This window comes from Anopheles ziemanni, chromosome 3 (genome assembly GCF_943734765.1).
Source record: "Anopheles ziemanni chromosome 3, idAnoZiCoDA_A2_x.2, whole genome shotgun sequence".
In the NCBI taxonomy this organism is placed as follows: domain Eukaryota; kingdom Metazoa; phylum Arthropoda; class Insecta; order Diptera; family Culicidae; genus Anopheles; species Anopheles ziemanni.
Genome location: NC_080706.1, coordinates 43,503,934 through 43,527,559, shown reverse-complemented (window position 1 = coordinate 43,527,559; position 23,626 = coordinate 43,503,934). Strand labels below are relative to the sequence as shown.

Genomic DNA, 23,626 nt, shown 5'->3' with positions numbered 1-23,626 from the left:
GGAACGGCAGAGGCTTTCTCCATCGGGCTCATCCATCTGCGACCCTCGTCGAGGGGTTCCGTGGGTCTAAATCCAGCCAACCCTACGGGTAACCCTCTGATCTACGCCAACCTCTTCCACCATCCCAACGATATGGAAGCGATTCTGCGGGGCATCAAAGCTTGCCTTCAGATTGTACAAAGTGTCGAATTCGAACAGCTCGGACTGACGGTGAGGAAGCTAAATGTTGATCCCTGCCGACAGCTCCGCTACGCTACGGATAATTATTGGCGCTGCGTGGTGCGCTATGAAATGCGCGTCGCCGGCCAACCGTTCGGAACCTGCCCGGTGGGGAGGAGGGAGGACGCCAAGGCGGTGGTGTCGGACGAGTTGAAGGTTCATGGCGTCGAAAACCTGCGCATCGTCGACGCAAGCGTGCTGCTGCCAGTGGCCACCGGCCACACGCAGGCGACGGTCTACATGGTAGCGGAAAAGGCTTCCGATATGATCAAAAGCTATTGGGACTGGGGCAACGAGATAGAGAGGCGGCGATAAATTGCCCCGCGACGTAGTCCTCGACGGAAAAATTCAACGTTTATATCCACACAGCGCAGCTTACGCGCGTGATGTCGATGTCTGTTACTGGCCGGCGTCGACAGATTATAATTGCGATTTTATTCATCGAAGAGGCTGTCTTTGTCTTGAACTGATTTTGTCTATTTCCATATTATTCCATCAATTTATGCTGTTCTCTCAACCCTCTACTCATCAGGATCTCTAATCAGACCTTCCTAATTTAATAATAAGAATCGTTTGTAATTCACATAAATTTATGCACGCGAACTGCCCTATGTACTCGGACTAAATTCATCAATTTAGATAAAAACTTAAAATATAGTTAGCATAAAGAACGTGATCGCATACTGTCACCAATAGGAGACTTTTTGTCAGCAAATAAATAAATCATTTATTCTGAAAGGTTTAGTACCACTGAGAATTCGAGTTTGTTCATTTCCCACCCGATATAAACAAAACATAAACCGATGTATATCAAAAGTGCGGCTAGCGATGGTTCGTTTGTCGACATTTCGCAAGACAATTAAATGTCCCATTGTCCAAAAGCAATATTGATCATACGGTTAGTATTACTCCATCAACATGTTAATGTTATTCGTCATACTAAACGTCCCACACTGAAGAAGGAGCTGTTTTTGTAACAAAACAACGGTGAATAAATTCAAAAATGATGTCTTCAAATGATGTGCCGAGCCCCTAAATGTAGGCACCAGTACAAACTCAGTAGCGGATTTTGTGATGGTCGTTTTATTGCCAACCGAGTGCACTAAATGTGGTATAACAATTTGTTTAAAACATGAGCCAATGTGAAGTTTCCGTTTAGGTGGAAACAAAAGATTAAAACATATTTTGTTCATTAACATAATGTCTCCTAACCCAGACAACCAACTCCATCACATGATCTTCATCACACATAAATAGTTCTAAATCACTTGGGCTACCGCTAACTCGGTTAGCTTTGAATCAGCTTAGGTTAATACAGCAAACAAAGTCGTACTTACTCGGTATAGCAGTCGTAAATATTATAAAAATGTTTAGCATGGATATGTTGTGTTGATTGTTAGTTTTGTTGAATTGTTTTTACTCCAGCAGTTTGAAATCATACCTGTAAAAGACAAAAAAAAATTGGGTTAACACTTTGACCTTCTGGTAATAGCTTCAAAATATTTATTCTAACCATTCCTATATACGTTGCTTTTCTCAAAAATCTATGGAAAGAAAACTCCAACCACTCATACCATTAAAGAAAAAAATAACAACGCACATCCGGGAGCGTTATTTTTACGAGTGGTACTTAAACGGAAGCCTGCGACTCGATTAAGATTTCCTCATTGTCAAAACGAACCGATCCAAACTTACATAAAAGTATCCAAATTAATGGAAAAAAGGTTGGACGTCACTTGCCCGCCATCGCCAGTACTTGCCAATGTGAAAAACGGTGGATACACATGTTTTACGACCAAAGGGGGCATCCGTTGGCCCATCTGCCAATCTCTGGTGGCCGCCGGCTCAAGGTCGAGCGCCTGTACCCACCCATCAGCCGAGGAAGTGGACGGAGATGCTGGGTACAGAATTTCAAAGAGCGTCTGGCTGGACTATTTACGACGCAGCGTATTCGGCGACATGATTCTGAACGCACGAACGGCCCCCATTTGCATATGTTAGGACGTTTGTCATGCTTTACCGATACTTTTCAAGTATGCCGCCCGTACAAAGAAGTACACGGCATTACCCGAACACACACAAACACACACTGCGAATGGGAAATTATATTCTTCTTTGCAATATTATATATTGCAAAATTTAATTCCACCAATGGCAACTTGAAACTGATAACGATTGGTGTCATGAGTTTCTAACCTTTTTCCCTCCTCGGGCAATGGGCTGTAGAATCTAGCGGTCTACACACCACTATACCGAGCGCCAGCATGTACCACCCAATTAAACCATGTGTGCTCTACAAACAAACTACGCTACAGTTCCAGGCGAGTCTAAAACACCCGTCCAGCTATGCTGCTCGCAATGGCAATCGAAAAAGTATGTTTGCTAACGGGTTGTGCCAAAATGGTCTAACAAGAGAACTCTCTCAAAACGCTTCCCCCCGACCCCCGCATGAGGTCACACACTTCCGTGTGGAACGTCGACTCCGGACGCTTGTCAACAAACCGGGACGGATGGAAGATTCCATACCAGACGATGGTCCGCGCTTGATGTAGCGGAAAATATGACTAACCATTCGAAGACTTTTGACTCGCACCGAAAAGACAAAACACCATCGACCTCTGGCGGCTCTTCTCGAGTTCTTTTCTTTTCCCTTAGGTTACTACCACTCTATCACAAATCTTCCAACCACCCGGCCAGAGACATCATAATTCGAAGTGTGGCGTGCCGTGGTTCCGTCACACGAACCAACGCTTATCGAACCGGTTTCCGTGTTCCCCTGCTGCTCCCCGCTCCGGTGCAGCTGGTGGCAGTTGAACTACCCCATCGTAGGGCCATTGGCTTTTCTAGCCGTGCCGAGGGGGGGGAATGCAGCTAAAGACGTGCGATAAATTATGTAATTGCAATCACTCTCTCGCTTTCTTTCGCTGCTGGTCTCTTACATTCTTTGTCTTTACCGTCCGGCTCGGTACACGCAAGGAGAAAGAATACCCCGCTGGCCATCGAACCCATCGGTACAAGTGTGCTACGTGCCGGGGTGTGGTCATTGGCCAACGAATCGCCAACCAACCTGTAGAATGCATTCTGAGTACCACCTCGGACCGGCCTCAATCCACCCTCGAACAACCTGCAAGGACAAAGCCCACTTCTTCGCTGGAAGGAAGAAAAAGTCAGCAAAAGAAAGAGCCAAGACAAGCGACAAGCGAACCTTTTTTCCTTACGAGCAAACAACAACACGGACTAGGAACGGCGAAGGCGAAGAGAAAGTGCAGCGGCGAATGTCGCATCTGGGCGCGAGATTAATGCGAAGCCGACGGAAGACTGCCGGCGCCAGCAATGTTCGCGACCTATACGAGCGAAAGACTTTATATTTAATCAAAAAAGAAGAGAAAAAGTAGCTTTCAGTGTGAGTAAAAATACAAGCCTAAGCATAAACATGAAGTCTGCCTGGTTTATATTCGACCCCGGTGGGCAACCATCAACCGGCTCGTCCTTCCTTCCTGGTACGACCAACAACACCACCAAGGGACGAGTATGGAGGTTAATTAGTGCCTTAGTATGTTCCATGCGCCCATTTTGTTTTGCCGCACAGGACTGCCATTCCATTGTCAACAGCGCGGCCTCTAATGACTTCTTGGTCCAAAATTGAAAAATAAAAATAAAACATTAAACCCGCGGAGAGAAAGTCAGTTGCCATTTGACACAAATTTGCCTCGCACAATCAGATAATAAAACTCCACCGCCAGTAGTTTCCGACCGTTCCCGTTTTTCCGTGACCCAGAGTGGAGTCACTCGTGCATGCGCTAATTGTTCTTAGCCACGTTAATTTGTATCTTTTTAGCACTTCTGGATGGTGCAAGGTTTTTTGGTATTTTAGCTGAAACGTTTTTTTTTTTAAATCGAAATATGAGTCCTCAGTTCATAGAACAATTTACAAGTCCAAGTAAAGATAAACATGAAACTCTAATGTAAAGTTTAGGATCTAATAGAGAATTGCATTCATGAATCTGAATAACTCTGTGCATTGCATAAATAGATCTATCAAAACCAATAGTTTGGAGATTCAAGAACTTCTACGGATTTGTATCTCCAAAGATTCATGAACCAATTCCAATGAAGAGTTCTCTCCGTTTTCTCCTTAATCTAGACCTAGGTCAACACAGAGCAGCCTTCGTTAACGTGAACTAACGGTAAACGAAGAACACCTGAAATCGTAGTTTGGATCTGTTACACAATACTAGACACACCCCTAAATACATAGAAAATTTAACATTGCTCTTTTTCTAAATTGTTTCCTTTGAATCACAGTTGGAATGTCAGCTAGAACATACTATTTAACGGGAATGGAAACCCATTCTATAATAACGCTTGATGACGGCCCAGATTTTTCTTCTCGAGCGGTTGATCATTAATCGGAAAACATAATAAGATTGCGAAAGCGATTCTTATTTAATGAAGGTACAAGTCGGAGATAATTTACCATTTCCTCTGGGCTCCGTTTGAATCTTTCATCCTTCACCCGTAACACGGCGACACGAAAAGACACACCTCCCATTAATGTGTTCAATATCAACAACGTGCTGATAGCCCAGCCTCGAACGCGCGAGATAAGCCCCACAGGCTTCCCAAATTCTTACGTCGCAGTTTGCGTTTTGCAGTACATCTTGCGAACCTCTGCGATTGACCCTTGAGTCAGCGTAAAGAAGAGAAGCGATCGATCATTGTACACGGCGCGACTGTGCGTCACGCGTTAGCGTCCAAGATGACAACTTCGTCGCACGCCGACACCTCCAACCACACGGGCACATCGACCGAGTGGATCCGTGGAAAGAAACCGGACGTCTTCCTCGCTCCGCGAACGATCTCTCTTCAAAAGTCCAGTGGCCTCCAGCGGCAGTCAAGTTCATGGTGGCTTGGGACCAACAACCGGCGTTCAGTTGCGCTCGGGACGCGGACCGAGGTGGACACACATTTCACTTTGCGTTTGTCAATCGTATTCCTTAAACTGCAAATCGTGTTTCAAACAAACGGTTCGGGACCGGGAAGTGACATTATTGTGTGTGCTATTTTGTGATCGACATTCTGGAACAGCACGATGCGTCGCTTTTGGATAGCGGCGATCCTCATCGGCACATTTGGTGTGCTGACGACGAACGGATTGTTTCTGCTGCTCAAAACCCTTGCCCATGCCGGACGCTACCTCAACGAGCATTACGACGGTACGAGCACCTCGCGGTGGGACCTACTTCCGATTTGCGGGTCGGAACTAGCTTACGCCTACGCGCAACTTGAAGCGCATAACTGTTGTGATGCTGTGCGCTTTCGCTTTTCTCTCTGTCACCCATAGCTTCCTGCTTAGTGTTGGATTAAAGAAAAAGAAAATCAAACTCTTCGCGGCAGTCTGGCGAGTTAGTTCCACTAACAAAATCAGCCACTCGTCAATGCCACGAACAGGAAGTTGTGTACTAAAACCGATGCAAACGAAGAAGTGAAATTCCTCCCAACCGTTTTTCTTTACCATGCAGTGGAATAGGACTCCTCCTCCTGCTGTGTATTAGAGGTTTAATGAGAGATTTTGCTTCACCCCTTTTTCCTCCCCAATCGCTGTGTCGCTCCCTGCAGATGGCTATAGGCAGGTGCAGGAGTATGACTTCGTGATCGTTGGAGCTGGCGCGGCTGGTTGTGTGCTGGCGAATCGGCTTTCGGAAAACGCCGAATGGACGGTGCTGCTGCTGGAAGCGGGCCCCGGCGAAAACGAACTCCAAAACATCCCAATCCTGACTACCTTCCTGCAGAACTCGCAGTACAACTGGGCCGACATTGCTGAGGCACAGAACTCCTCCTGCTACGGTAAGTGTTAAAGGTAGTTAATTTATGTGCAATTACTCCAAAGGGATCCTCCGGAAAACTACTTTGAAAGATAAATACCATACCAAGTCAGTTAGTGTTTATAAGATTGTGTTTACTCGAGTCAATCTCGATTGGTGGTACAGCTGACATCTAGCTTTTTGAAAGTAGTAAAACAAAAAAAATCCTGATTTAATATTTTGTTTGAATTTTCCACATGAATAAGTGTGCACATAATATTCCAATATAACTGATTTTGTGTACGTTTAAGAAAAGTAAAAAGTGTGAACTAAATAGGAAAAAACTAGAAAAAAAAACAAAAATAAGAGAAAAATCTTTGCCCTTAGTTCAGGCAAACAATACGGAACACAACCAACTGTTTTCTTTCAGAAACAAACAAAAATATGGACTTTGTTTGTTTTAACCTAAAGAAAGCTTATCAACTTATTTATATGATTAAGAGAATTTTGAGTGGCAAAACAAGCGATCGGTTAAAACAAACAAATTTTTAACGCAACATCATTCTAATGCCATCAACCAATGCAAGAACATTTTTTTAGTGACAAAACATCCTCAGTTCGTCTATGCCTCTCTCCGAAGAGAGTTACTGTGACCGAAAGACCGTATATAATAGATCGGTGGTAAATGGTAGAAATACCGGGACTTCCCATAGACGATACCATATTTTTCCGAGTGTAACGAAAATCCCCTATTAGTTAAAAAATGACCAAAGTTTGATTAAAGAGGTCGTTGTACAGAGATAGTAACTTTTCAATACTAACTTAATGGATTAACGGTTGTTTATATTTGGACATTTCGAGAGTTGTTTGCGCAACACAACATTGTGTTTGACAGATTTATTGACAACTGATTGATTTTTTAATGATTTCTGGTATTCTTCTTCAAAAATCGTGCAATTTAACCAAGATGCCTCAAACAAAGAAAATTTTGTATAAATCCAGTTTCAAATTAAAAGTGATTGCATACGAATTGAATATAAGCATTTTGGATCACCTCCAAGCAGATCTACGATTATAGAATGAAGGAAACAAGTGAAAAAACTTCGTGCAATACCTCTAGAGAAAAAAGCTGATCGTGGTGCAACTGGATAGAAATACAGAAACAGTCCGGTGCATGGGTATGCACGAAGATGATATTGGAAAAAGCAAGGTGTAATGCCTAGGAAAACTTGGAAAATTAAAAACAAATACTTTTTTTTATTAACATTCACTAATTTTTCTAGGGAGTCGTTGTACACCGAAAAATATGGTGCTTCAAATTTTATTTTGAGTTTGCAAATAGAGCACCAAACAAGCAAAAGTAGTAGTAACAGTTGTACATTGTTACTTAGCATTTCCTTGGGGAGTCGCCATTTGTAACAAATCTTAACACGTCATTTCTTCAACTCCACTTGCAGGAATGATTGATCAACGGTGCAGTCTACCACACGGCAAAGGTTTGGGAGGATCGACGCTGATCGACTACATGCTGTACGGACGGGGCAATCCGGCCGACTACGACCGTTGGGCGCAGATGGGCAATCCTGGCTGGGCCCATGCGGACGTCTTCCCGTACTTCCTGCGCTCGGAGCGGGCAGCCCTGCGCGGGTTGGAAAACTCCACCTACCACGGCACCACCGGCGAGCTGCACGTCGAGTTCCCCCCGTTCCGCACCAACCTGGCGAGAACGTTCGTGGCCGGTGCCCGGGAGGCCGGCCAACGCAAGCTGGACTACAACGGCAAGTCGCAGCTGGGTGTGTCGTTCGTGCAGACGACGGGCCGCAACGGGATGCGCCAGACGGCGTACCGGGCGTTCGTGGAGCCGGTGCGGAGGGACCGACCCAACCTGCACGTCCAACCGTACAGCCAGGTGCTGAAGCTGCTCATCCATCCGGACACGCGGACGGCGTACGGCGTCTCGTACGCCCGGAACTTCCGCAACTACGAGGTGCGAGCGCGCCGCGAGGTCATCGTGACGGCGGGCAACCTCAACACGGCCCATCTGCTGCTCCTGTCCGGCATCGGGCCCCAGGAGCACCTGCAAAACTTCCACCTGCCCACGGTGAGCAACCTGCCGGTTGGCCAGTCCTTCGTCGACAGTCCCGTCTTCAACGGGCTCACGTTCGTGCTGAACGAGACGGGCCAGGCGCTGCTGACGGACAGCCGGTTCCAGCTGCGCTCGCTCGGCGACTACTTCCGGGGCGAGGGTCCGCTGACGGTGCCGGGCGGCGTCGAAGCCATCAGCTTCGTGCGCACCGAGAACGCCACCACAGAACCGGGCGTGCCCGACGTGGCGATCGTCTTCTCGACCGGCTCGCTCGTCTCGGACGGCGGCCTCGGGCTGCGCAAGGGCAAACGCATCAAGACGGCCATCTACAACAAGGTGTACCGGCCGCTGGAAGCCCTCCGGAACGACCAGTGGACGGCCAGCATCGTCCTGCTGCATCCGGCCTCCCGGGGCCACCTGAAGCTACGCAACGCCAACCCGTACAGTGCGCTCAAGGTGTACCCAAGCTACCTGGCGGACGAGCGGGACGTCGAGACGCTGCTCGCCGGCGTCAAGGAGGCCGTGCGCATCTCCAAGTCGCCCGCCATGCGGCGGTACGATGCGCGCGTCCTCGGCATTCCGCTGCCGAACTGCGAGCAGTGGGACCTGCGGGATGACGACTACTGGCGCTGTGCGATCCGGACGCTCTCCAGCACGGCCTACCAGCAGATGGGCAGCTGCCGGATGGGTCCGCTCGGCGACCCGCTGGCCGTCGTCGACCCGGACCTGCGCGTGCACGGCCTCCAGGGGCTGCGGGTGGCGGACGTGAGCGTCGTACCGACCACCATCTCCGCGCAGTCGGCCGCCATCGACTACATGGTCGGCGAGCGGGCGGCGGACATCATCAAAGCCCAGTGGCAACAGGAGCAACAACGCCGGCAACCGTGATTCACTAGACTTTATTTTGCCCCTTTTTATTTCAATAAAACCCACTATTTATTTACTTTGCCAACTCTAACAGCGGACTAGCCTGTTTCCCCCGAACGAAAGTGAAACGCTATGCGATCATTTCGCTGTCGACAAATTTACATTCCAATAGCCTGTTGATATTCCATTTCGCACCGTAAACTGTCTTTGCTTTCAGTTCGCAAACTTTACCATGTGTGTGTGTGTGTGTATTTTGCTGATGTCTTTTCCACATACGTTAGCATCATCTTTTTCTCATCGCAGCCAATCGCGTATACGATGGGAAAGGCAGGGGATAATTCCATTCCCGGATCGGATTTCAGGTGAAGCAGATGTTTGCATGTTTATTAGTATATTTACCTCACCCCTCGGGTCATATGAGTCACAAGTGGTTCAAGTAAGTCCTCCAAATGAACATTTATATACCGCGCTCGAAAAAAAGACAAGCTCCCATTTGCCAGTAGGAGGAGACGAACGTTTCAGAAAGACCGCGGTACTTGAGACGAATTTACACCACAGCGCCCCTTTACAGCGTGAATGCGTACGGTGAGTGTCATTCAAAAATTTCGCTGAGTGCTTCTTCAACTGCATCAATTATCGATTCAAGTGTCTATTCAAAATAAACTACGCACATCGTGTCTTTATTATGCCCTTAGGAGAAAAAGTAACACGTGATGTTTTCACGCGAAGAATTACATCCATTCGGATTGTTCCGCTCGGAAGTAGCAATAGGAAACAAGAACGATAGTATCTGCATAGCTCGGATATTAAAATGCATTACGGATTCGACTGAAAAATTCAAAACAAACTATTTCTATTTGACTTGATGCAAACATACATTTGCTCATATGATAAAATACTCTATTTTATATATTAGCTTTTTTTACGTATGGAGTTTTGTGTATACTAAAAACGCGACCAATATTGAACCGTGGAATCTGAAACTTTGCACACATTTAGTTTAAGCACTGCAAATGTAGTTGAAGATTTGTCTGATCACTAGTTTTTGCTAAAATAATCAAAAATTACAATTGAAACTTAGTTTTATTAACAGAAACAAAACAAACATGTGCACATGTGTCAAGGTGTATCCACCAAAGTTATACAACAAGGTTTATATAACACGGAAAAGTCGAATAAAATATTTTTAAATATGTCACAATACCATTAAATTAAAACATATCTCTCAAGTAAAGAGTTCAAACTATAGTTCTTTTCGCAAACCCAAAGCTAGTACTCTATATTTGCAAAAACACATAAGCTCACATAATAAAATACTCTATATAATATAATATTTATAAAAAAGATTAAGTTCGCCTTTTACAAAACAAATTATTGGAATCGTAAGTTAACTTAAGCTTACATTAAATTTTCTTGCAGCGGTTTGGTTGTTGAGCCACAATCGGTTAAGGGTAGTGGGGACACTCAGAAACCAACAAGGACCATTGTATAGAAAGGTGTGGGAAAAACAAGACGATGAACATGAAAAAAGGAATAACACTAAATTGTATATTGCATGTATGTTGGAGAAGCTCACGAAAGTAAGAAAAAGGTTAAACCAGAAGAATTAAGTAATAGATATGTATACTAGCGGTTCTTTTCGAAAGTATTTTTGCTCTTGCCATTTCCTCATTAGTCGGTAGTAAGGTTACCATGTTGGAAACCATCGAAGTAGTCATGCTGGAGAATCTTCTTGGCGGAGATGCGCTGCGTGGGATCAAATTCAAGACACTTCTGCAGCAGATCATAACCCACCGAGTCTAGGTTCGGCACATGCATGTGGAGATTGTACTTAGTCCAGCATGGAAAACTCGACCTATAGTTCGGTAGCGACGATACACCGGGCCAAATCTCCTCGGTCGGGGTGCCCAGGACACGAAACATGCGGAACAGCTGATCGATTTCCGAGCCACCCTTGATCAGCACATTTCGCGTCACCATCTCGGCGAAGATGCATCCGATCGACCAGATGTCGACGGCACATGAGTAGAAATATGAACCCAGCAACACTTCCGGCGCTCGGTACCACAGAGTGACGATTTCGCGCGTGTAGTTGCGCACCGGAACGACGAGTGTACGCGCGAGCCCGAAATCGGCTATCTTAATGACACCCGCCATGTTGACGAGCAGATTCCGCGGCTTCAGATCCCGATGCAGGACGCGCCTCTGGTGACAGAATAGGATAGCGGACGAGATTTGGTACAGGTAGTTCTTGACCAGCGCCGGGTCACACATCTTCCCGAGCGGTAGGCTGTCGATGTACGTCCGCAGGTCCATCGAGAGGAATTCGAAGATCAAGAACAGCCGGCTCTCATCCATCACCACGTCCTCAAGCGAAACGACGTTCGGATGCTTCAACTCCCTCAGGATGGATATCTCTCGAAGGGCGGTCGATGGTATGCCCTCGCCATCTATCGCACCTCGGATCTTTTTGATTGCCACAATCTGACCGGTGTTCTTGCGTCCCTTGTACACTATTCCGTAGGAGCCTTCACCGACCATTTTGATCATTTGAAAGTTATCCATGATTCAAAAAGGTTTGAATTATCACTCCTTTACTCCACCGCACAGGTTTTACGTATAGCACACCTCAAAGTAACACAAGTGCCTGCTATGACTACTTGACAATATAGAATTCACCAACATATCAACTGTATCGACCAATTTTAACCGGGAAGGAAACGATTTGGAACCCTAAGAAAAATTTTCCACGGCCTACTTATGACACGTTGCTGTATGTCAGGGGTCGGCAAAGAGCGGCCGAGGGCCAAATCCGGCCCGCCAAATGATTTTATCTGGCCTGTAAGAATATTTAAGTGCTTCATGCAAAACGTCCATCCCATTTTTTATCGGATTTGTTCACGAGGTCAGGTTTGTTTTCTTCCCAAAAATGAAGATGAAAATTGTTTAAAGAGGTGTTCCTGTTATATGTTTATCGATAACATTTTAAATACTTTACCTTCTACTACTTTTTATGTAAGTTTGCTATTTAGAAAGTTCCATTCTCCATTACAAAGGGTATTACTTTGAAAACATTAAAGCATCATTTAAAGTATCCGGCCCGTGCCTTCGGTTTCTCTTTAATCATCTGGCCCTTTTTGGAAAACGTGTGCCGATTCCTGCTGTATGTCATTCTGCCTTTGCCGATACAGACTGACGGTTTCCATTCAATTTGCACTTTAAATGAATTGCAAATGAACTCTGTAAATGCATGGAATACGCGTTATCCTTGTATTTCTGATTTGTTTTGTGTTTTAGATTGTAGACAACTAAGTTTAAACAAATTCCAATAGTCTGAAGCTACCATTTTTTTGTAAATACATCAGAACTGAGTAATTTAGATTTAGATTCATAAATCTTTATGACTCTTTGCGTTGAATGAAAGAATGTGAACCATTGAATGCGCGATTCATGAATGTCCATGTAAACGTGAAGATGTTTGGAATGTTTGTGACTGGTTGAAATATGACATTTGTAGAGTTCAATGGAACTCTGCATAAAACTCCATATCTATTCGCATTGTTTTAGAGAAGACTTGCATAGTCCCAGGAAAATAACACTGTAAAACATAAATCGATAAACCTATCTGGCAATACAAAGCAACATTCTCATATTCTGCCTCATGGGCAATGCAAACACAGCTTAAAACATAGGGAGATTGTTGAGTTGGTCGCAATTGAACCAATTAGTTTAGATTAAATCAGTCAATTAATGATTGAAAAAGGGGAAGGAAGAGAAAAGGCAACCCATTTGAAGGGTTTTTTAGCTGCAAGAACGTAGCTAAATTTGAACATTTGAACTTACTTAACCAAGACCATTGAACAAAAACTTATAATTTCAACATCTTCAAAAGCAAAAAAGAGTTGCTGCTCAGATGAGACGGGCAATATTTCAAAACAAGGATTAAAAAAAAATATGCCACCAGAATCCCACACCTGGCAAACCACTTCAAAACGAATTGTTTCATCGTCACATGTGGCTTCTCAAAGGCGCTGCTTCCTTCCGGCCGGAATACAATTGCACCAGCCGTAAAGGACGTCCCGGAATGTTAACAGCGTCAGTTACAAAGTGACAATAACAAGTGTATCACTTTATGTGCTTCCCTTTTTTATGTGTGCTTCTCTTCATTCTTTTGGAATGCCAACTTGGCCGGCCTTTATGTCGAAGTGAGGCACAAACACCGCTGTGTGTCTTCCAGCCCAACGGATGGCGGATGCACTGTAATGAAAAACAATATAAAACTGGTAAAAGATTCGTCAATTATTCAACGTCGCGTATACGTCCTTCTCAAGCCCTAGCCTCGTGGCAAGCGGGCTCCGGGGACCATTCGTCGGAACAGACAGGAGATCCGTAGGCTTTTCTCTGGAGGGTAGAAAAAACCAACAATACGGTCCATAAAAAGAACGCTCTCAAGCTTCGCCGTATCTCCTCAGCGACCGAACTTCACTTGCACTTTTCCGTACCAGAAAAGACGCCCGGCCGTTTTCATTCCGGATGATGTTTTTCATCCGGACTTCAAATGGGTGATGAAAATGAGGGAAGCTCGGCGTAAAACGCCGCCTTCTCCCCTACCTAGAGAAAAGCGAGGAGGACGACGAGAAGGATGACAACAACCGGAGGCGAAGGGCGGAAAAAAAACTCACTTCAGTCGACGCTCCCTACTCTCCTGGTCCTAAGCCCGAGGGGTTAGGGATGTACTGCCTCTTGGCAACGCCGTTGCATATGCATCCAATTTCCCCGATCCTGGTCTTCGGTCCTGCCGGCCGCGTTTCGGGATGATACAACGAAAACCGGGAATCCCTTTCATCCGACAACCACGCCATGGACAGTCATCTTCCCGTGGCTCAACCGGATTGCGGCTAAATGGAGCCAACCCTCTACACACGCACCCTCAAACACACACACACACACTACAAACCGCGTTCATTTTGTATGTTAGTTCATTTTTCACTGCCCCGCAGGGCTACCGCTCGCTTCCGGGACGTGGACAAGAATGGTGCCGTGCCCAGAAGGCAGTCAAGTCTGCGCTCTTCCTGCGTTTCGGTCCCTTCCCTTCCCGCGGACGAACCAACCAACGTGTTTTGTGTCGTGTGGTTGGACGGCACCGATGTCGGGAAACTCGCGAAAGAAAAGCCCCCGAAGGGAACGGAGAACAAACACACACCAACACACACAAATACGAACGCACGGGCACGGGCGAGGGAACCATTTCCAATCTAATCGTCCACGTAGTCCTGCAGGCGAGGCTTGCGTTACACTAATCACCGTGATGAAAGATTATGATGAACGCTGCCGCCTGCCTTCTCCACTCCCATGCAGGCCACCCTCTTTCCAAAGCCCACGGTTCCGTGTTACCATGGTCATTAAATTAACCTTGCTAGGACGAAGACAGAGAGGGAAAGACAGAGAGAGATAAAGCGAAGGAGCAAGGGAGCGTCGCGTGGTGGGGTGGAAGGTGTTTATGAAAAGAATGGAAGGAAAGGTTGAAGCCCTGTGTAAGGATGTTTTCTTCGATCGACCCTTGCACACGTACGCTATTTTCCGTGCCATTAAACCATGGAAAGCGTTCGTTCCATCGTATTGAGGATATTTGGTCTTTTTCCATCATCATTTAGGACACGTTCCTTCGTGTCTTTCGATACGCCACAGTAAAATGCCTTTAATGTCCTTTTTCTCCTACTATTTTTCCTTTTTCTCCTGTTCGGTTTTTGCATTGAAAATCCACAAGGAACGGAGCCAACAATGGTTGGCATCTTTCATTCCAATACCGAATAGACACAAGCTACGGAGGAGGACAGTTGTCACTGCATTTATGTTGCAATAATTCAACCCTTAAACCACCGATGACAACATCCCGCGTAAACCAGCGCATCTAACGCAGTGTTCGATCGCAACATTCAATCCCATTTGCATTCGCCTGAGAGCTGCTCTCACGAAAAGCAACAAAAGGGGTTCAATGATTCCTGCCCTTCGACGGCTTTCCGGAGCAAATATTTTCTAGTCGACGAAATGGAAAGAAAAAAAAACACCACCCTTCACTAACAAGACCCTAAATTAATTCTAAATACCAGAAAAGCTTCCCCCTCGGCACAACATTACGCGAGAGCCCCGTGCAGACGAAATCTTTCATTCAACACAGTGAAAACCTTTCTTTTCGCTTTCCGTTCACTCCCTGCTGGATGTGGGTTTCGATATTTGTGCAGCACTTCCGAGCCAAATGGGTTTGCTGTATGGCTCCGATAAAACGTATAAATTCTCCCGGTACCCTTGGCCGGGGCTAAACAGTCCAACACTCGACGGTAGCATAAACCACGAGGCCGGGAATAAACTGAACCGCTTCGAATGCAATACTTTAAATATGAATATTCACACTCAGGTCCCTCGGGTGAGGGGTAACACTGGCGAGAAGTATACCTGCACCTGTGTGCACGGGGAGTATTACGCGAAAAAAGATATAATTTTCACCATGCAAGGACAAAACATGCAAAAAAAGAACCTCCCACAGCCCATACACTTGCTTTCTATTGGGGTGCGGTAGGAATGTGAGGTCGTCGAAAAAATGTTTCGCCACGTGGCGGATACTTTGCTTGAGGGATGAAAAGATTCCCAACCGAGACGCTAAGAGGGGATGATGGGTTTTTTACAGCTGCTGAATGTTGGGTGAAGGAACTCCCCGAGAACTACCTCCCCTGGTCGAAGGATGAGCGCTCCGTTGCGGTAATAAAAATACATTTTTCACGAAGTAAAACATACAGAACCAAGGCAATTAAACTAGGATAAAATGAGAAGGAAACGATAACGTGGAAGATGCAGCTAAATCAAAAAAGAGATAAAGAAAAGTAGCACCAGGTATGAAAATAACGATTACAGGGAAAACAATCACAAAATATAGCATTTTTTTCTAAAAAGTTGAGCACATTGAAAAACGAAAAGTGTATAAAGAAAAAAAAACTACTATAATCGAGAGTGAGACATTTTGTTTGAGAGCCAATCTCCAAATGACAGTATCAGACAATCTACGACATTACTAATAAACAACTAAACCTTAACGTCAATAGTATTGTAATGATTCTTTTAAAAAATGGAGAATCAAAGACATGGCATAAATTCAAATTATTTGCCCAACTTTTTTCACATGTATTTTAAGTTGAATTCAACTGGATTTGATTAGAGGTTTTACGAAAACAAAAGTTTCGACGAATAGCTAAATAGAACTGTTTCATTTTGGGAAATATTTGATAATGCGATTCAAAATCAATTCGAAATTATCCTGTACAACACATTTTGGTGTTCAAAAGCTAGGAAAAATATATTCTCAATTTCAAACGTTTGTTTGTTTGTTTGAATTTGTTGCAAAAAATCGTCACGCACAATATAAAACTGCCCTCTAAAACAACTTCACTATAAATGGCTAATTAAACTCTTCAGTCCGTAACACAAAAAGCTGTCCTTAAAGGCATTGAACATGAAATTCAAAATTGGCATGAAATTCAAAATTAAATTTAAATATTATGTCTCGCAGGGCTAATAATAGCTTTGAATACTACAACCCACCCCAGAAACTGAGAGATATCTTTTTCTTTTAGAAATCCCAAACAAATCCCCTCTGCTTTGGAGGGATGTTGTCCAAACCCTTTCTATTATTAGACCATTTGTGTTGAAAAACATGTTTTTAGCAAAGAATCGCTGCCTCCAGCCGGTATCTGCGGATCATAATCATTGTCCTTTTGTAACCTCTGCTATTTTGTTTTAGACGGTGTCTCCTGTTTTTTTCTCCTCTGACCCAGTTTAGCTTCAATACGCCACGGTGGTCTGCGCTCGTACGCCATACTAGCAGGAAATAAAGTACATCCTGCCGCCGCTCCCCGACTTGGAAAAGCTATTGCCGACGAGCATGCTGCGTCTGCCGTGGACAGCAGCAGATGGGCCTCCTGTCAACCAGCGGTGATGAAGTACGGAGCGAAGTTAAACACCACCGCCAAGCCTAATGTTGACCTCAACCGGGACAGGGCGGAACGGGCTGTTGATAAACATGGGGAGGGAAGCTTGTACTCTCGGAAGCTGCCGGGAACGAAGCGGACACGAGGGAACCGTAGTAGTATCTAGTGGACATCAATATGGAAGTCGATGTTGCGTGCTATTTTTAGCCTCCCGAATGGTACCGGATGACGTCAATGACATGACGACTACGCTTCGCTTCATCATGGGCGAATTTTCCTGCCACACGAAGCGGTGGGGCAGCGTTGTGGAAATGGCAAGAAAAACTTCTCCCGACAGCAATGGCCAACGGTTTGCCAACTACGATGGATGCCGGATCGGATTCGCGTTGGAAGGAAAAATCGAAAATCGAACACGAGATCGGCACGTGATGGTGTCGACCGTTGAAGGCGCGCGCATTTGATTAGAGTTCATTTGTTTTCCATCATAAGTTTACCGTTCCACTATGGGAAAAGAGGCGGCGAAACGATGCTTCGATAGAACCGGGATGTCGCCAACCATCGGAGACTAAAACAAGAGTCAACAATCAGGGCAGGTATTGCTTTGCCATCTATTTCGCTTGACATATTGCTAGTCAATAAGTCGGATAAGTTTTCCGAGTGATTGATAATAGTTACATACAATCAACACTGAGTTGATTAAAAAGTCGGAACGAAACCTACTCCACAAACCGTCCCAGGACGTACGCGTCATTGATTGTGTTGTTACTGCTACTGCTGCTGCTAATGACAATGACGCAAGGAATAATTTATAACTATTGTTGTGACATAAATACCACACCATATACGACCGCCGACCTGGAGGCTAACCGGCGAGTAACACAAGTATTGATTTTTTGTACTACTTTAGTCTTGCTGCATTTGTGGAAAATAGGTGCTGGCACTGGCAATTTAACCCTTTCAAGACTGTAAGCTATTCAAGCCTAAAATTGGCAATACAAAACAATAGTTTGGCTATTTGGGGTGAAAAATAAGAGAATATCACCAGAAAACCCTAGCAGTATGTGTAGGTTTTTTATAATTTCATGGGAAATATGTTACCCTATAAACCATAAAAGGAAATAAATGACCAGTATAGTTAAGATATCGGAATTTCTTTTATTTGCTTTCCACTACAAATTACATGATAAAAATTCTAAAAACAAGATCTTGGCCGTTTCTATAAAAAAAATAAAAAATTCATCAACTTGCCAAATACTAAGTTTTTGTTGTTGGTTGAACGCACGAATGGTTTTGTTTTTGGGCAATTAATTTTGATAGTTCTTTTTTGTTTATTCGTTCAGAACGACATTTGAGTCCTTTGACATAATGTTTTCTTTGATGTTTCGTTTCAAAAGTATCGTTTTGATAATAGTTGAACAAACAGTAACGAGTTTTGTAGATGGGAAAAATATTTCCCTTGGTCGTGAAAGGGTTAAACGATGCAGTCCTGAAGCCCAGGGTCCTTGAAAGCAGAAAACATTACTGATCGTTTTTTGCCAGCAAAAACACAAGTTCCCGCCCAAAATGGTCCTTGATGTTCAAATGTATTTTACATCAAACAAATTATTACTAACCAACCCTAATGTACACGATCGCACATCCGGATATGTTTTGCAACTTGCAATGTGCAATTGCTCTCTGGCTCGAATGCCAAGCTTCCTGAAAAAACTATTTGCCTTAACGAGATTGTTTTCTGTAAAATGGATGAAAAAATCAATTCTTTGTCTTTAGCACTCCATACTTTTTCTTGAGCACCCTCAAATCTAGCACAAATTTTTGGAGCTATTACAAACAAATTGTTTCGCAGCTTTTTTGCATCATAATATTCAGAAGAAAGGTTCGGTATCGAATAAAGAGAGTAATTTGGTGGCCACCGTCACTTTATTTTGTGCCGGAGCCATTGTAAACGATTTTATTCAGCCTGTGAATATGTCGGAAGGATCAATTTTAAGGGTATCATGAAGTATAGGGTGAATTTAAACAAGTTGAGTGTACTATAAGCGTACAAAAAGGATTGTTAAACATGATTTGCTACCATTAAACCCATCCATCAACGAATCGTTAAACCACGGCGTTGAATCAATAAACTTCGATAAGGTATTTTTAATTTGATTAGCAAAATGTAAGATTGAAAATTATTGTTTTGATTTTTATAAATTCAGGATATTTTTCTGATTTTTTTCCTGACCCAATAACCTGAGCTGTCAAAATCATCTGAAGATTGGTACGCAAAAACGAGAAATAATTTGTAATTCAAACAAAAAAAATTGTAAAAATTCGTCACGCACAATATAAAATGGTTTCCTATACATTTTCCAGAAAATTCTGCTTATGTTTGCTTTATGTTTTGGTTGCTATTAATTCTGCTTTATGTTTTGGTGATTAATGTTTCGCTGCATCTTAGCTCCATTTTTCATCAAAAGATTTTAAAACAAAAAGCCATGTAAAAAACACATTCCGTGTGGACCGTAAAGTATTTTTATTACACACATTATGGTTAAAGCTGTGAGATGGCCTAATGAAGCCTAACATTCGAACCCCGCAACCGGCATCGTGTATCGTCAGCGTGATTCCTTTACACCAATATGCACCACCACCGTTGGCCTTCAAAATTCGGCACAAAACCCGTTCACTGGTGATGAAATTATAGGCCGGCGAAGCTACTGACGCCGAAGGCGCCACAAACGGACCAACCCATCTCTGTCCCCCCTCCCCGCGGGTTGTCAGGATGACGCGCCCCGTTACTCGGACATCCTGGCGCCAGTACTAGTGTGGCGTGTAGCGTTTTACGACGGCGGCGCAGGGGACGAGTTTTCTCCACTTCCGTCTGCCCCCGACTGCGCAAACACCGAAACGGGGAACGGTAGGAGAAGGAGGTAGACCTTTCGCAAACGCATCCGGTTACTTAAAGTTTGTTTTTGCTTCTTCTCCTGCGCAGCAAGGAAGGGCAAGAAAACGCAACAAAGGCATGGTACAAGGGAGGAAAAACGGTCTGGACTGCGAAACTTTGGTCTACGCACATAGAAGTGGAAAATTGGACAAACTCCTTCCAATACAATGCAAAACCGAACGGAACCATTCTCTAAGAAACTTTCGGGGCGATCCATCAGATATTTATCACCTGTGTCGAAGCGAGTTCTTCCCCGGGCGTCATATTTCCATCGTTTAATTAGCAAATGTGCTCGCGACCTGTTTTTTCGCTCAACTTCCCTTCCTGGCGGCCTCAATCGCCGACGGTCCGATGGTTGGTAACAACCATTCTGGGCGAGCCTGTAGGTAGCTGTCAATCGTTGAAATAAATAAGATATCAGCAGCTCGCAGGGGAAAACGAACAGCCAAGCACATACACACTGCTTGCCTAACAACAGAGTGGCCCAGCGAGTTTGTGCCGAGACAGGCCCCCATTCCGAGCTTCGGCTTAGGTTTCCGAAAGTTCTTATCACTTGGGAAAATCGTGCGTAGGGTGAAAGGGACTTTCGTTGTACGGTACGGTTATGTCTTCTCATAAAAAAAGAAACCCTACAGTTTTAACCATAAGACACACCAAAACCAAAGGCTCCATCGGTGGGCAGACTCTACTTTAAAAGTAAAAAAAAGAACTACACAAAGACCATGACACTATAAGGACGTGGACGCTATTTCTTCGCTACCAGTCGCTTCATGGGGTCGATCCGTTAAGCACTTCTTGCATGAAAGGGGAGTGGGGGATAGTAGTTAAGTATCGTTTTACACACATTCCACCATCCTCCCTCCAGGTCACCTCGCCCACCCTTCAGACGGTGCGGAAAAATGGGACCGGGTGGATCGATTTTTCACCACAATCTCCTCCCGGTGTCGCCGTTCCGTCACAGAAAGAGCTTGTCGGAGGTCGAAAAGGATACCGAGGGAAAAGCGGAAACAAAACCACACACACACACAGACACACATAAACGCACACATACTACAGATAGATAGATGCGAGAAAAGCCTCTCAAGTGTTGTGATGTGCCGTGCGGGAAAGTGGAACGCGGAAAGATGATCCAGCTTGCGCTCCATTGGATCTGTGGAAAACTAAACGGTGGCCAGCACAACCGAACCGGCACTTGAGGCGTCGACTTTTCATGGATGGAACAGTTTTACTTTTTACACTCTGAAGGAGGAAAATTCTATGGCAAACGCCAACCGCATTAACCTCTTGAGTTTAAAAAATCTACCCTTGACTTCTTCTCAATAGCGATTGAGGTTTAGCTCTGTTTTGAAGGCAAATGTACGCATTATTCCGCCTTACAACATCTTAGGCATAAGGTAGCGGGTAACAAAAGATAACAACATGAAAACTTCTGCATAATCATCGACAATCTCGACATGCTTGATATAACCGAAAGCATTCGTACGCGTCGATAAGGAAAATTGATCGGCACGTTGATAACGGTGGGACATGTGATTGAAAACATTGGTAAAACAAGCATCTGATCACTGTACCTGATACGATGAGGGCCTCATTCGGTCCGACGGTGTGTATGTTTCCCATGGTTGCTACTGGTCCTTTGTCGGGCTTCCGTTGACTAACTTTTCCGGCTTGCTTAAGCTTGCAGCTAACGATGGGATGGGGATGGATGCTGGAGCTACCGCTACTACTGGTGGTTCAGAGGTCGGCTACCAACACGCACACCATTAAGAACGCACGTGATAAATGCAGCTACGCGCAAACACAGCTACACCACTCTATTCGCACTTCGCACAAGGATACCTATTTTTTCAATAATTTTCTTTGCTTTCTTTGCACAAAAACCGCGACTGTCGAACCGCACGCACTGGAATCAATTGGAACACCTACAAAATATAGCTTAATAAACAAGCATGCTATGAAAAACCCGAAACCAAATCACCATTGAAACCTCCGCACATTCATTATAAGCATAAATCTATGAAAACAGTTGGCAGAGCGCCATCGTGTGTTTGATTCTGATTCACAAGACTCTGTCGTCCACTTCCGGGGGGCACGCCACAGGATACGGGGAAAACGAAAGGAAAACCGTTCGGTGTGCGTTGGCGGACGAATGTTTCACTTTCACTTGGTGAGCAATAAAAAACAAAGGTTATTTTTGGCACATGGCTATGTTGGGGTTAGGGAAATTGGGAGCTCGCTAGGGAAAAGATTTTCGTAATTTAACTGCTTCATCACAGCCCTAACGCAAAAGAGTATTGCGAGTAGTATCCGCTATACAACTTCATTACTAGACATTTTCCTTTCTGTCGCTCCAACTTTTCGTCCCATGCTCAAAGCATACTCGAAACATTAATCAAACAAAAATACATTACTGCTGTGGATTTTCCACTTGCAGCACACACGCACACGCGCACACATTCACCACGCTTTTCCTAGCTTTCCGAATTTAGACTCTCGTCATTTCACTCGCGCGGTGCTCGATGTCCTTCCCGTCTGGCGAGAATTTACCGCAACCCAGCAGGCTCTGGGTTTTCCTTTCGCTTATCCTTTGCTTCCTCCCGCGGGAGATGCAGTGGTCCATTGTATTTATTTTCACCATTCACACCTTTTTACTTCATTATTCGCCCTTGCCCTCGCAGCACAGGTGAACACTGGCCTATTTGGTGCCCGGTCGACTGTCAGAAAAGCACTAACGCAGTCCAACGCCGCTTCGGGGCCGCAGTTTTTCCGCAGTTTATCGTGATTGTCACTTTTTCACTGAACGCCCGAGCGCTTTTCCGCGGGTACAGTACCCGATAGTAGGGGACGCGGGAAAACACTCACACACTGCCTACAGTCGCACGCTCTCGCACACAGGCAAACGCCCGCGTCACCGCGATGGGGAGGTCGATAACGCGCCGCTTAGAACGGAGCGGTATGGAGCAGCACAAGCCGAGTATGGAACAGAACTGCCAAAAGGGAATTCCCAAATGTTGCACACTGCCCATACAAAATTAGCCAATGTGAACTGCGATCTCCGCTTAATTGATCAATTTGTCTGCTAGGGAGTGCAGAGTCGGAAAACGCTAGGCGGCTATCGGAGAGAGCAAAACAAAACACCCTCGTGATGTAGTTTGGGGCTTGGGCGGCAAGAAAACCTCGCGGTTCTGAACATCTTCCCGTCTATCGGTGATGAGGTCATCGCGGTATCATTCGATTACACCTCGAACACAGCGCAGTATAGTTTCTTTTCGTACAATCTCATTTGACGATTTGTGACGATTTTTGTAAGTAACCAACCACAACACGTTTACTAAACAGATGTAAAGAACAAACCTGCACCTCAGTTTTTTAACATTTGCTGCTAACTTTTTGTTGACAGAATCAGGATTCGGAAGATTCGAAGATTCAATCCCTAGCCGGATTCCAAAGATTTGAATCCCATCTGATGGATTCTAAAAATTTGATTAGGCTTGGATTCGAATCAGATCTGATTGGTTTGGGATTCGTATCAGATTTGATTTGTTTGTGACTCGATTTGATTCGGTTCTGAATTGATCCCAATCTATTTGAATCTATTTGAATTTGCTTTTTGTTAACAGATCTGACCAAGATACTTTGAATCCTGGAGTATTTCGTTCTCGTACCAAGGTGGCAACATGTTTAAAGGTCGATTCATACCAATTATTTTGATTAGGCAGCAAGAGGCCAAGATGAAGAAATC

General features: G+C 44.7%; 2 protein-coding genes across 2 annotated transcripts in view; both read right to left on the bottom strand.

Moving 5' to 3' along the window:
• Window positions 1-21,691, bottom strand: part of LOC131286133 (flotillin-2) — a 190,045-nt gene extending 168,354 nt beyond the window's left edge. The window contains exon 1 of the mRNA XM_058315023.1: window positions 21,456-21,691. Within this exon, the coding sequence (XP_058171006.1) occupies window positions 21,456-21,504 (49 nt within the window). The 5' untranslated portion in view covers window positions 21,505-21,691. The remainder of the gene's footprint in view (window positions 1-21,455) is intronic.
• Window positions 10,648-11,541, bottom strand: LOC131286134 (cyclin-dependent kinase 1-like). The gene has a single exon (XM_058315024.1). The coding sequence runs from the start codon at window positions 11,539-11,541 to the stop codon at window positions 10,648-10,650; it is 894 nt and encodes a 297-aa protein (XP_058171007.1).
• Window positions 21,692-23,626: the final 1,935 nt, after the last annotated feature.